This window comes from Oncorhynchus mykiss, chromosome 31 (genome assembly GCF_013265735.2).
Source record: "Oncorhynchus mykiss isolate Arlee chromosome 31, USDA_OmykA_1.1, whole genome shotgun sequence".
NCBI classification, from domain to species: Eukaryota; Metazoa; Chordata; class Actinopteri; order Salmoniformes; family Salmonidae; genus Oncorhynchus; species Oncorhynchus mykiss.
This window is the reverse complement of record NC_050571.1, coordinates 19,239,952-19,254,829: the sequence shown is the minus strand read 5'-3', so window position 1 is coordinate 19,254,829 and position 14,878 is coordinate 19,239,952. Positions and strand designations below refer to the sequence as shown.

At 44.2% G+C, this 14,878-nt stretch overlaps 1 protein-coding gene across 1 annotated transcript; it reads right to left on the bottom strand.

The window, feature by feature from the left end:
- Window positions 1-1,000: 1,000 nt before the first annotated feature.
- On the bottom strand, window positions 1,001-9,020 carry spon2b (spondin 2b, extracellular matrix protein). The gene is made up of 6 exons (XM_021583556.2): window positions 8,837-9,020; window positions 7,920-8,164; window positions 7,163-7,386; window positions 4,083-4,274; window positions 3,766-3,955; window positions 1,001-2,610 (listed from the first exon to the last, which is right to left on the bottom strand). Exons 2-6 carry the CDS (start codon window positions 8,149-8,151, stop codon window positions 2,429-2,431), a joined length of 1,020 nt encoding a protein of 339 aa, XP_021439231.1. The 5' UTR covers window positions 8,152-8,164; window positions 8,837-9,020; the 3' UTR covers window positions 1,001-2,428.
- Window positions 9,021-14,878: the final 5,858 nt, after the last annotated feature.

Below are 14,878 nucleotides of genomic sequence, written 5' to 3'. Positions count from 1 at the left end.
AATGAGCCTTATGGTTGCTAGTGTGCAGGCGACAACTCTGGTGTGAGAAACTGACACCTGCTGTTGCTGCGACCGACCGTCCAAACTGTGCGTCTGAGTGGGTACCCAAGGTCAGCAGAGAAACTGATAAGCCTGACCAGTAGTAGAAGCCCACATGTACTGATAAAGAAACATTAAATTGTTCACTTATTAACTAGTGTGCACTGTACCATCATGAAACCTACACTCTTAGAAAAAAGGGTTCCAAAAGGGTTCTTCAGCTGTCCCCATAGGAAAACCCTTTAGGGTTCCATATAGAATCCTCTGTGGAAAGTGTTCTACATAGAACCAAAAAGGGTTCTACCTGGAACCAAATGGGTTCTACCTGGAACCAAAAGGAGCTATTCAAAGTATGTTCCAATGGGGACAGCTGAAGAACCCTTTTAGGTTCTAGATAGCACCTTTTTCCCTTAAGATTGTAGTCGCATAGTATCTGTAAAGACTGTCCTCCATCAAAAGCCAATAATCTGTCTATTTTTCCTGTTACTTTTCCCAGTAATTTTCCATAATTTGTCATTGGTTTGAAATAAGACCAACACTTGAGAAACAAGCAGAAATATATGAAGCGGAAGGCACCAATGGCCCAGATGTAGGCTATGATTGCTATTTCTTGGAATTTTCCAGAGTCAGTCTATTTCTCAGGTTTTCTGTAGCTTAGGTAGCTTAGGGGTTTTCTAGGGAAGAGCTCATTTGTACTACTTTGAAAGACAGTTTGTCATATCTTGTCCTGTGACATGGCATGATGAAGTATGTCAGGCATGACTAATGAAAGCTTTGGCATAGATAGCAAACAACATCAATGAGTATCAAAGATGTTCGTGACAGGGACACTCCTTTGAGAGGGTTGTGTTTCGTAGGCCTATTTTATGCTGTGGTGTATGCAGTTGTGTAGCATGATGTATTTTGTTGATTGTATGAAATATTGTTGCTTTACATCAATTAGAAATAAAATTGCAATCAACTTACATGTATTTACAGTTTATTGGACTTACAAAGAACATACATACAGACAGACAAACATCAACAAAATCCGGTGTACTGTTTTTTAGGAGGTACATTTTCTCAGAAAAGTACGCATTTTGCCATTTCTCTCTGATTTTGACAATATCTCAATAGCACGATCGAGTGTGAGATTTCTACTGCTTGATACTGTACAGTACAGGTCCAAACCCTGTAAATAAATATATTCTCTGTAGTAGAGATCATCATGGAAAAGAGTGCTTTATCTGTAAACACATCTGGTCTATTGTAAGTAATGGAGCCTTCGATGAGGTTTTGGGGTTGACTGCCATATCGTCAGTGGTGTAAAGTACTTAAGTAAAATTACTTTAAAGTACTGGAGAAATTGTTGTTGAAATTGCTGTAGTTTTTGGGGGTGTTTGTACTTTACTTAACTATTTATTTTTTTGACAGCTTTTACTTCACTTCCTAAAGAAAATATTGTACTTTTTATTCCATACATTTTCCCTGACAACCCAAAGAACTCCTTACATTTTGAATGCTTAGCAGAACAGGAAAATTGTGAAATTTACACACTTATCAAGAGAACACGTGGTCATCCCTACTGCCTATGTTCTGGTGGACTCACTAAACACAAATGCATATTTTGTAAATAATGTCTGAGTGTTGGAGTTTGCCCATGGCTAAAAACAAGGACTTTTACTCAAGTAAAATTTTACTAGGTGACTTTCACTTTTACTTAAGTAACTTTCTATACTTTTACTCAAGTATGATGATTGGGTACTTTTTCCAACACTGCTGATTGTCTGTAAACAGGGGTATTCAAATCTTACCCTGCAAGGTCTGAAGTATTGCTGTTTTTCTGTTCTACCTGATAATTAGTTGGCCGCACCCGGTGTCCCAGGTCTAGATCAGTCCTGGATTAGAGGGGAACAATGAAGAAGAAGAACAAAACAGTGGAACTGGCTTCCAGGTCCAGACTCATGGCTAGCTTACCTCAGAAAACCCAATGACGTAGGGAAACATAAATCACAAGAACTAAGGGCAGAGTTTCTAGACAACGTCTTCACTCCTCAGGCCTCACAATAATTGCATGTCTGTGACCCATTTATAAATCTTTCTCAGTCAGTGGTGGCTGGTGCCACTTTAAATTGAAGGACGGGCTCATAGTAATGGCTGGAATGGAATGGTATTACACTTGTTTCTAATGGTTAGATACTGTTCCATCTATTCCATTCCAGCCATTACTTTGAACCGTCCTCTCCTCACCAGCCTCCACTGTTCCCAGTGAATAGGCTAGGAAGCCCAGCGAGAAAAGGGTCAATTTCTACAGCTTGGGCTTCTCCAGTGGAGATGACGGACGCATCTTTCGTACTCTTTGTCGTCTTGCATGACCTCTTCTTTTCTGTTTCGTGGTCTTGCCGGCCAGTCATAAGCAGTTATCAGGGATACATTTGTTCTCCTCTTCCAGTGAGGGGCAGACTACCCCATTGTTTGCTGGTTGTAGGTGGATGTAGCGAGTTCTGTGGCGCACGCCTGAGTCTCCACATTTGCCTTTGCACAGGCCCCAGGGTGACCATGCAGACACCTCACAGTCTAGAGGGGTGGAATCTAGTTGGAAGGACACCAGATATATTCTGTTAGCAATATGCATTAAGACATTATTTTAGCAATCCATAGAACACTTGAATTGCAAGAGGCCAGAGACCTGTAACACTTGATTGAGCGTGCAGCAGTAAGGGTTGATATGATTTCAGTGACCCTTTCTCTAGCCAGGCTCTAGGGCCCCTCTGTGTGTGTGTGTGGTGGTCTGCTGGAGTTATAACATGCCACACAAGGATAAGCCTTCAGGCATAGATTAAAATGACTGATTTAGCTAAGCCACCCAACACCATTTCATACGAAAGGGGAAGACTTGCTTTATTAACTGATACTAAACTTTTAGTTAATTTGCTCAATCAGAAAAAAATGGTATAGAATATTTCCAAGTACTATGTCAAATAATGCTGTAAAATTGTAGGAAACAGGACTTTTTTTGATTGTATAGAATATACAGGGATACCAAATGTATTTTGTATGTATGCCAAAGTAAATCCCAATGTAAGGAAACTCTTTAAAATATATGCTTTTATATATCCTAAGCTTGTAGCTGTACATTCCTAGCTACGGTTGCTAAACCTTGATGAACTTTAATTGAATAATTAAATGACAGAAACTTGACTTTGTATGTTTTAAAAATCATGTGGTTTGCCAAGCCACCCCCCCCCCCCCCCCCCCCCCCCCCTCACATGTTATGAGCCAGTAAAATGTTGATATCTATCACAGATTGAGGTTATTTTTTGGGAGAATTAGAGAAGCAGGAGGATGTAACGTGGAAATAAAAGCAAGGCTGGACTACTTGACATCACTGCTGAGAGGCAGGAAATGTCTAATGCCTTTGACCTCCTTTATCCTGTGTGTTGCCTGGTTGCCATGGGCACAGAGGAACAGCTCTTGCTGACTCCAACTCAATGCTGGCGCACCACGGATCCGATTACCGCAAGGCTTTACTTTACGCTTTATGTTTTGCCAGATGGCCAGTGACAATTCTTTGCTCTCTTCTTTCATTTTAATGGGGTTAAATTGAATACATCTTGGTTCATAAGATGATGACTAAGTTAAAGACCTAATTGATCAAGTTTTTTTCTATCAGAGAGGTAGGATTGCAGGATAGCAAGCGATAAATATTAATTCACTGTATTTGTTTCTTAAATGTTTCTTGCTTACTTATGAGAGAGTCCTCAATCTCATTGCCAATCTCATTGCCAGTCTGGTTGAACTGGGTGGGCTCCATGGGTATGCTGAAGATCTGGTTGTTCTTGGTCTTTGTGAGGGTGACCTTGCCCATGGGTGGCAGATTCTTCAGACGGGGATAATAGAAAGAGTTGGCAGGATGGCTTGGAGATGATGATGTTATCTGGAAAGGACAAAATCAAGTTGTGTTGTCAACAGCACTTCTGGTATTGATTACCAAAGTTGATATAGCATCATCAGTTACCTACAGTATAGACATGATGATGAACCATGGGCTCTTTTAGATTTACCTGTGTGACTTTGTCCTGAGGAATGGTCTCAAAGTTGGGAGAGGAGAAGGTGAAGCCACTGTCAGTGCCTGCGTCGTAGGGGTACAGCTCCAGTGTGACGCTCTCTTTCCACTGGTCTCCCTCACACAGGTCAAAGCTGTCCACTCCCAGGAACCAGTCTGGGCTGGGAACTATCCGCACTATGAAGGATAGCTGTAGAGAGAGGGGGGGAAGTAGGATGGGTTATGTGTGGATGTTTCTTGGTGTCCGTCTAACAGTAAACTCAAATTTAGTGCAGCCACTCAAAGGATCAGTGGTCTTAATCTGCTCTTCATTATTCCGTACTCTCATCTTTCCAGAGCTTTCCTCAACTACAGTTCCAACAGTAATAATTATTTTTTGCTGACATCTTTTATTGGATACCCCGAGGCCAATAATAAGAAACTGATCCCAAATGAAGACTCTGAATGTTGTGTAAAAACATATATGTACAATGCCGTTCAAAAGTTTGGGGTCACTTAGAAATGTTCTTGTTTTAAAATAACATCAAATTTAATAGAAAAACAGTGTAGACATTGTTAATGTTGTAAATGACTATTGTAGCTGGAAACGGCAGATTTTAACAAATTGAATATCTACATAGGTGTACAGAGGCCCATTATCAGCAACCATCACTCCTGTGTTCCAATGGCATGTTGTATTAGCTAATCCAAGTTTATAATTTTAAAAGGCTAATTGATCATTAGAAAACCATTTTGCAATTATGTTAGCACAGCTGAAAACTGTTGTGCTGATTAAAGAAGCAATAAAACTGGCCTTCTTTAGACTAGTTGAGTATCTGGAGCATCAGCATTTGTGGGTTCGATTACAGGCTCAAAATGGCCAGAAACAAATAACTTTTTTTCTGAAACTCGTCAGTCTATTCTTGTTCTTAGAAATGAAGGCTATTCCATGCGAGAAATTGCCAAGAAACTGAAGATCGCATACAACACTGTGAACTACTCCCTTCACAGAACAGCTCAAACTGTCTAACCAGAATAGAAAAATGAGTAGGATGCCCTGGTGCACAACTATCTTATCCTGTGACATGTTATGATGAAGTATGTCAGGTATGACTAATGAAAGCTTTGGCATAGATAGCAAACAACATCAATGAGTAACAAAGATTTTCATGACAGGGACACTCCTTTGAGATCGTTGTGTTTCGTAGGCCTATTTGATTTTCATCACAGGTACACTTCAACTATGACAGACAAAATGAGAAAAAAAATCCAGAAAATCACATTGTAGGATTTTTAATGAATTTATTTGCAAATTATGGTGGAAAATAAGTATTTGGTCACCTACAAACAAGCAAGATTTCTGGCTCTCACAGACCTGTAACTTCTTCTTTAAGAGGCTCCTCTGTCCTCCCCTCGTTACCTGTATTAATGGCACCTGTTTGAACTTGTTATCAGTATAAAAGACACCTGTCCACAACCACAAACAGTCACACTCCAAACTCCACTATGGCCAAGACCAAAGAGCTGTCAAAGGACACCAGAAACAAAATTGTAGACCTGCACCAGGCTGGGAAGATTGAATCTGCAATAGGTAAGCAGCTTGGTTTGAAGAAATCACCTGTGGGAGCAATTATTAAGAAATGGAAGACCACTGATAATCTCCCTCGATCTGGGGCTCCACGCAAGATCTCACCCCGTGGGGTCAAAATGATCACAAGAACGGTGAGCAAAAATCCCAGAACCACACGGGGAGCCCTGGTGAATGACCTGCAATGTGCTGGGACCAAAGTAACAAAGCCTACCATCAGTAACACACTACGCCACCAGGGACTCAAATCCTGCAGTGCCAGACGTGTCCCCCTGCTTAAGCCAGTACATGTCCAGGCCCGTCTGAAGTTTGCTAGAGAGCATTTGGATGATCCAGAAGAAGATTGGGAGAATGTCATATGGTCAGATGAAACCAAAATATAACTTTTTGGTAAAAACTCAACTCGTCGTGTTTGGAGGACAAAGAATGCTGAGTTGCATCCAAAGAACACCATACCTACTGTGAAGCATGGGGGTGGAAACATCATGCTTTGGGGCTGTTTTTCTGCAAAGGGACCAGGACGACTGATCCGTGTAAAGGAAAGAATGAATGGGGCCATGTATCTTGAGATTTTGAGTGAAAACCTCCTTCCATCAGCAAGGGCATTGAAGATGAAACGTGGCTGGGTCTTTCAGCATGACAATGATCCCAAACACACCGCCCGGGCAACGAAGGAGGGGCTTCGTAAGAAGCATTTCAAGGTCCTGGAGTGGCCTAGCCAGTCTCCAGATCTCAACCCCATAGAAAATCTTTGGAGGGAGTTGAAAGTCCGTGTTGCCCAGCAACAGCCCCAAAACATCACTGCTCTAGAGGAGATCTGCATGGAGGAATGGGCCAAAATACCAGCAACAGTGTGTGAAAACCTTGTGAAGACTTACAGAAAACGTTTGACCTCTGTCATTGCCAACAAAGGGTATATAACAAAGTATTGAGATAAACTTTTGTTATTGACCAAATGCTTATTTTCCACCATAATTTGCAAATAAATTCATTAAAAATCCTACAATGTGATTTTCTGGATTTCTTCTTTCCTCATTTTGTCTGTCATAGTTGAAATGTACCTATGATGAAAATTACAGGCCTCTCTCATCTATTTAAGTGGGAGAACTTGCACAATTGGTGGCTGACTAAATACTTTTTTGCCCCACTATATATACATTTTTTTTTTACGGTTGTTAGCTTTGGGTCATATAAATGAGAGTTGGCAACTGAACAGCAAATATATGAATCTACTAATCTATACCTACTGGGATACTCATAAAAACCTTTTATGTTAAAAGTTGGTACAAGGTTTAGAATATAGGTAGGTTTTACATAGTTATCTCTCTATGACAATATACTTGATTTCTGGCGTAGTCTCAAAGAGACATACCTTTTAGAAAGGTTCTTCAAGTAAATAGGTGCACATTCATAAGATAGATGGCCATTCAGAGAGGTATATAAGATAGACATAAATTGAGATATGTATTTTAGATAGCTATTGAATGCTCTGTGAAGATTGAGAAACTTACGAAAGAGTGCCTTGCAAAGACCTCGAACTCTGAGGTCATCTGGCCCGTTCCCCCAACCAAGGCTGGAGCAGAGAACAGCCCGTAGACACTCTGGATGCGTTCCCCAGCCGCCTCCACCTCCTTCATCAGAGTCCAGGCCTCGCCCTTCTCAGAGAACTCCCTCACCCCGTTGCTTGCAAACTCATTCCGCTGCCAGATATGATAGTCTGAACTGTGGGTCACCCCTGGAATGGAAAAATTACATGGATTGTTTCCCCCAGTTTGTGTAGCTCTTAACTAGCAGCTCAGAATGCATTTAAAATGTCTGCTTTTCAGGCACACCGTAAACTAATAGGAATGGATTGGATGCATATACCGCTTTTCCAGGTGCTCAAAGAGTTTTTAATTATAGGGAAAATGTGGAAATCTGCAATGCATGGCTACATATACATATGATGACCAGATGTCTATAGTATTTACCTGATGTCTATGTTTTATTCATGAATATAGGAATCTACAGTATATGTTTACTATTACAGTATAAACAAAGGGAGTCAGATCACAGGCTAATAACAGTACATTTTATTTTTTGTCATTAAGCAGACGCTTTTATCCAAAGTGACTTAAAATATCAATTAGGGTTAAATGCTTTACTCAAGGGCACATCGACAGATTTCTCACCTAGTCAGCTCGAGGATTTGAACCAGCGACCTTTCGGTTACTAGCCCAACGCTCTTAACTGCTAGGTTGCCTTCCGCCCAAAAAGTATTTCACTTACCAATGAGAGGGGACCACTGGGCAGGGGGGCGGTAGATTGGGTACTGCTTAGGGAAGGAGGTTTGGCTCCACATCCCTGTAAATGTCAGGCTGTACTTGGCAGTGGTGTCTGCTGTGCACACCGGGTCTATGGTCACAGGCATGGGGTGGACACTCCCAAGCAGGGTTAGGGTCAGGCTGGCTAGCCAGTGCACCACACTGCTAGTGCTGCTCACGTTCATGTCTCTTTCCATGCTTGTTACTGAGCTGGAAAAGAGATAGGGGAATGAGGGGCATTTCAGGTTCTGCGCCACTTGACTGGGCAACCAACCACATTCCTTCTGAGTTGGTTTAAAGTATGTGGTCCATATGACTGAGGAGGAAAGAATTTTGGCCTTAAAACATTTCCACAGTTCCAGACTCAAACACTCGCTTAGCCTAAACACAGTGCAACAATGAGTGTGAAAGTGAAATGGGAAACAGAAGCAGGTCAGATGCAGGCTTAACATCAACGTAGATGTTTATATTAATATCTGCACTGATAGAATTCTAAGGTGTTTACAGTCTATACACGATAATATGTCTTCATTCATTATTATTGCGTTTGAAATGTACCTGTAGGCATTAAGCTACATGAGTATGAACATTCACAGCTAACCTACTGACAATGAAAGCCTAGGAATGTAACAGCGGCGACATTAAGTCTGACAATTCACGTGTACGCATTCATGAATATAAATAAGCTTATGCCATTAGGAACATCATGCATTCATAGAACACTTGTTCACAACATTTAGATGAGTGACAAATAGCTTTTGCTTTCCACACATAACACCTACAGTACTCATTGCACGCATGCTTGTCAGATCCGCTCTACACAAAGGTCCACTTGACATTCATTAAGGCAGGGCTTGAGATGACAGAGGAGTGGGTACTTACTGAGTTTGCAGATACAGATGTGGTTATCGTTGAAGTTGAGGAGTGAAACCTGTGCCTGGGCTGTCTTGAGGAGGGACTGCGAGACCTGAACGCTTCCCTCAGCTATTTATGCCTTCCAGAGGTCTCCTCAGTTAAACAATATCAATAACCCCTGCCCTGACCCCTCCCAGCTTCACTGATGCATGCTCCACATTAACGCTGTCTCCTTCCCTCCTTTTTTCCTTCCTTCCTTCCCTCCCTCCCAGTCCTCCCAGGGTGAGTTAATAGATCATAGTTGGAAACAAGGGCTTATAGTTTTTTCCTAAAAGGGTCTAGTCTACAGTGTGAGTGGAGCTGGAGGAGGGACCACGCCTGCCTGTGCAGGGCCTCTTGATTTTTAGGCCAGCAGAGTTGTGGGGAAGTGGCTTGGCCGGCTGACAACTTGGCGATGGGATAGGGATGGAGAGACAGCCTGAGCCGGCACCCCTTCTAGCCCACATTCAGGCTAACAGCTCCAGCCTGCTGCTGTAATTGCTTTCACATGCTCATGTTTCACCTCCACTGCTCCTTCTGCCGCTGCTGCTGCCGCTGCTGGCCGCCCACTCCCACTCCTTGCTCTTTAACGCCGAGACTAGGGTTATTTGTGAGATTATGTTGATTAAGTTCCAGAAGTTCAATCAGAAGTGCACATGCAGTATACATTCTGTCGTAAAATCTTGCAAGCAAGCAATTTATTTCACATCAATGTGAGTGAGGTAAGTTAATTGATTATCAATTATCTAATTTAACTGATTATCAATATTCAATGTGTTGATATTTGATTGTACCATATGCACACTGTATTTAATGATGGTAAGGGCTCAAGGTAATGTGCATTGTCTGCTAAAACTCTGTAAAACTGATGAAACATCTGTAACCTTATCATGTTTGGACGTAATAAATACCAGTCAAAACATGGCATGACTGCAGGTGTAGGTCAGGAGCATAACTCCAGGTGTAGGTCAGGAGCATGACTGCAGGTGTAGGTCAGGAGCATGACTGCAGGTGTAGGTCAGGAGCATGACTGCAGGTGTAGGTCAGGAGCATAACTGCAGGTGTAGGTCAGGAGCATGACTGCAGGTGTAGGTCAGGAGCATAACTGCAGGTGTAGGTCAGGAGCATGACTGCAGGTGTAGGTCAGGAGCATAACTGCAGGTGTAGGTCAGGAGCATAACTCCAGGTGTAGGTCAGGAGCATGACTGCAGGTGTAGGTCAGGAGCATGACTGCAGGTGTAGGTCAGGAGCGTGACTGCAGGTGTAGGTCAGGAGCATGACTGCAGGTGTAGGTCAGGAGCATGACTGCAGGTGTAGGTCAGGAGCATGACTGCAGGTGTAGGTCAGGAGCATGACTGCAGGTGTAGGTCAGGAGCATTACTGCAGGTGTAGGTCAGGAGCATGACTGCAGGTGTAGGTCAGGAGCATGACTGCAGGTGTAGGTCAGGAGCATAACTGCAGGTGTAGGTCAGGAGCATGACTGCAGGTGTAGGTCAGGAGCATAACTGCAGGTGTAGGTCAGGAGCATGACTGCAGGTGTAGGTCAGGAGCATGACTGCAGGTGTAGATCAGGAGCATGACTGCAGGTGTAGGTCAGGAGCATGACTGCAGGTGTAGGTCAGGAGCATGACTGCAGGTGTAGGTCAGGAGCATGACTGCAGGTGTAGATCAGGAGCATGACTGCAGGTGTAGGTCAGGAGCATGACTGCAAGTGTAGGTCAGGAGCATGACTGCAGGTGTAGGTCAGGAGCATGACTGCAGGTGTAGGTCAGGAGCATGACTGCAGGTGTAGGTCAGGAGCATGACTGCAGGTGTAGATAAGGACATGACTGCAGGTGTAGGTCAGGAGCATGACTGCAGGTGTAGGTCAGGAGCATGACTGCAGGTGTAGGTCAGGAGCATGACTGCAGGTGTAGATAAGGACATGACTGCAGGTGTAGGTCAGGAGCGTGACTGCAGGTGTAGGTCAGGAGCGTGACTGCAGGTGTAGGTCAGGAGCATGACTGCAGGTGTAGGTCAGGAGCATGACTGCAGGTGTAGGTCAGGAGCATAACTGCAGGTGTAGGTCAGGAGCATGACTGCAGGTGTAGGTCAGGAGCATAACTGCAGGTGTAGGTCAGGAGCATGACTGCAGGTGTAGGTCAGGAGCATGACTGCAGGTGTAGATCAGGAGCATGACTGCAAGTGTAGGTCAGGAGCATGACTGCAGGTGTAGGTCAGGAGCATGACTGCAGGTGTAGATCAGGAGCATGACTGCAGGTGTAGGTCAGGAGCATGACTGCAGGTGTAGGTCAGGAGCATGACTGCAGGTGTAGGTCAGGAGCATGACTGCAGGTGTAGGTCAGGAGCATGACTGCAGGTGTAGGTCAGGAGCATGACTGCAGGTGTAGGTCAGGAGCATGACTGCAGGTGTAGATAAGGACATGACTGCAGGTGTAGGTCAGGAGCATGACTGCAGGTGTAGGTCAGGAGCATGACTGCAGGTGTAGGTCAGGAGCATGACTGCAGGTGTAGATAAGGACATGACTGCAGGTGTAGGTCAGGAGCGTGACTGCAGGTGTAGGTCAGGAGCATGACTGCAGGTGTAGGTCAGGAGCATGACTGCAGGTGTAGGTCAGGAGCATGACTGCAGGTGTAGGTCAGGAGCATGACTGCAGGTGTAGATCAGGAGCATGACTGCAGGTGTAGATCAGGAGCATGACTGCAGGTGTAGATCAGGAGCATCACTGCAGGTGTAGATCAGGAGCATGACTGCAGGTGTAGATCAGGAGCATGACTGCAGGTGTAGATCAGGAGCATGACTGCAGGTGTAGGTCAGGAGCATGACTGCAGGTGTAGGTCAGGAGCATGACTGCAGGTGTAGGTCAGGAGCATGACTGCAGGTGTAGGTCAGGAGCATGACTGCAGGTGTAGGTCAGGAGCATGACTGCAGGTGTAGGTCAGGAGCATGACTGCAGGTGTAGGTCAGGAGCATGACTGCAGGTGTAGGTCAGGAGCATGACTGCAGGTGTAGGTCAGGAGTGGCAGAGGCACATTACATGTCTACTGAAAGAAAGGAGAGGATACAAACAAAGTGTTGTTGCAGCCATAAACACGGTGCCATGGCCCTCTGACTGTGAGAGTGGTGGAGAAACGTTTAGAGGGGTCTCCCCACAACCACACCTGGACAAAATATTGTCTGACTTCTCTGGCACTTTTCTCATTTTCTCTACGGCACCAAACATTGCCCTTAGCGCTTGTTAGGCAATAATCACCTCCAATTTCCGAGTGTAATTTCCTTGTTATGTCACTTCCATCAAAATATCAAACCATAGCTTGATGGTAATGGAAGCTGCAGACAGGCAGCAGGTGGGATATATGCCAATGTGGGGATATGCTATACATGTTGGACCCTTTTATCGGAGACATCTGCCAAAGTTGTAAAATCTTATACAGCTTGCTTAATGAGACTCTCGACGTCTGTGAAAGCTCTACTGTGCCTACACATATTCTTTTCAATCTATGTTTGAATAAGCATCTGTTCCAGTGTTGCTCTGTGTATTTAGAACAGCAGTTCTAAGATCAAGTTTGTCATTAAGTTTCTTCAAGCTTTTTGCATTAATTGAGCCAATGTCAAAGATTTATTAGGGTTAGGGATATAAAAGGGTTAGGTGAAGGGTTAGATAACATGCTAAGTAGTTGCAAAGTAGTAAGTAGTTGAAAATGTGCTAATTAGCTAATATACTAAAGTTGGTCCTGATGAGATTCGACCTATGGGTTGCTAGATGTTTGCATTATACACCTACCCTTCTACCCCGACCAACCACCCTCCTTTCAATTTGCCTTAAGTAAACCTTCGGTCTTATGTAACCATACCAAACCTAACATATCGTACTAATTTGAGTGTACTGGATTGATGTTAACTATGTTACGTCTAGTCTACGAGACCAGGCTGGAGAGAGACATACATCATGGGAGGATGAGAGGGGATTCTCACAGACGTACAAGTGGGAGAAAAATTAGAGATACATAGAGACAGGTCTGATATTCTGATTTTCATGCACCAACACATTTAATTTAGGAATATAAATTAAGGTTATAATAATGTAGGATACTGAATACATAGCTAGATCAGTGCCAAAACTCAATTAACTATTTAACCCAACACCTAACCTTAATCCTAAATCCTAGCCTAGCTAACGTTAGCCAGCTAGCTAATCTTAGCATTAGTCACCTAGCTAACGTTAGCCACAACAAATTGGAATTTGTAACATATCGTACATTTTGCAAATTCGTAAAATATTGTACATTTTGAAAATCGGCACTGAATGGAGTGGAATTATGCAAAATGCTCTGAGACCAGGTTGCTCTCTCAGGCTCTGTTTCTCCCGTTGAACACAGGTTCTCCTCTATTGACCCACTAAGTGAGAGCCCGCTGGTATTTCAATCATCCACCTCTCCCACCGTGGGAGTCGTCTGACTTCGGCCGGAGGTATAAAGAACATGATTTACAGGGCCTCTCCAAAATAAGAGAGATTTGTTTTCCAGCATGGGTAGCGCTTTTTACAGGGAACTTCACCCTCTCAAATGTTACTTTGACATATAGGCCTTTGGCACTGACACAATGCGGTTAAATTTCATTTTGTGAAAGTGCAAAATCCATTTCCTCAGCAGGATTTGAAAACAGGATTTGGCATAGTCACCTGTGTTTTGTTTACAGACCACTTCCCAGATGGACCTGAACGATCTACAGAACCAGACATCAAGATGGTATGATCACATGTGGGAACCACATGCACCAAGCATGAAGTATGACTCAATGTAAAGGTACTGTAGTATTATAGACAGTAGTGAGATAGAACGTGATGGTGCTCAGATAACTCAGCTGATTACATTAGTGCTGTGACCTGGATTCAGTTAATAGATGCCTATCAGCTAGGGGGCCATGCAGATAGAAGGTAACAGTGGTTCCTTGCCAGACACATCCCCATGTCTGTTATACATTCATGTTTTTAATAGAAATAAATCAATAAAAAGGATCCGTTTCAATTTGAGTGAGAGTTGCACTTACGGTGCATTCGGAAAATATTCAGACCCCTTGACTTTTCCAGAATTTGTTACGTTACGTTGTTGAAGCACGGGCTCTGGCTGGGCAACTCAAGGACATTCAGAGACTTGTCCTGAAGCAACTGCTGCGTTGTCCTGTTGGAAGGTGAACCTTCGCCCCAGTCTGAGGTCCTGAGCACTCTGAAGCAGGTTTTCATCAAGGATCTTACGGACAAGGGAGAGGCGAAGGTCGAGAGTCATGCGTCCCCCGAAAAACAACCCAACTTCTTGACACAACGCACATCCAGCCCGGAAGCCAGCCGCACGAATGTGTCGGAGGAAACACCGCTGGTCAGCATGCACTGCGCCCGGCCCGCCACAGGAGTCGCTAGTGAACGATGAGACAAGGATATCCCTGCCAGCCTAACTCGGACGACGCTGGGCCAATTGTGCGCCGCCCCACGGGCCTCCCGGTCGCGGCCGGCTGCGACAGAGCCTGGGCTTGAACCCAGAATCTCTAGTGGCACAACTAGCACTGCGATGCAGTGCCTTAGACCACTGCGCCACCCGGGAGGCCGCTAAAGATTTCAATCTTGGTTCCATCAGACCAGAGAATCTGGTTTCTCATGGTCTGAGAGTCTTTAGGTGCCTTTTGGCAAACTCCAAGCGGGCTGTCATGTGCCTTTTACTGAGGAGTGGCTTCTGTCTGGCCAATCTACCATAAAGGCTTAATTGGTGGAGTGCTGCGGAAATGGTTGTCCTGGAAGGTTCTCCTATCTCCACAGAGGAACTGTAGAGCTCTGTCAGAGTGACCATCGGGTTCTTGGTCACCTCCCTGACCATGGCCCTTCTCCCCCTACTGCTCAGTTTGGCCTGCGGGCAGCTCTAGTAAAAATCTTGGTGGTTCCAAACTTCTTCCAGTTAAGAATGATGGAGGCCACTGTGTTCTTGGGGACCTTCAATGCTGCAGAAATGCTTTGGTACCCTTCCCCAAATCTGTGCCTT

What these genes read in the sequence shown, in the direction of transcription:
- spon2b (XM_021583556.2), bottom strand. Translation starts at nt 8,151, where the DNA reads ATGGAAAGAGACATGAACGTGAGCAGCACTAGCAGTGTGGTGCACTGG. An exon ending in CTCAGGACAAAGTCACACAG is followed by an intron (nt 3,956 to 4,082) that starts GTAAATCTAAAA and finishes TGTCCTTTCCAG; the next exon opens with ATAACATCATCATCTCCAAG. An exon ending in GATTGAGGACTCTCTCATAA is followed by an intron (nt 2,611 to 3,765) that starts GTAAGCAAGAAA and finishes CCTTCCAACTAG; the next exon opens with ATTCCACCCCTCTAGACTGT.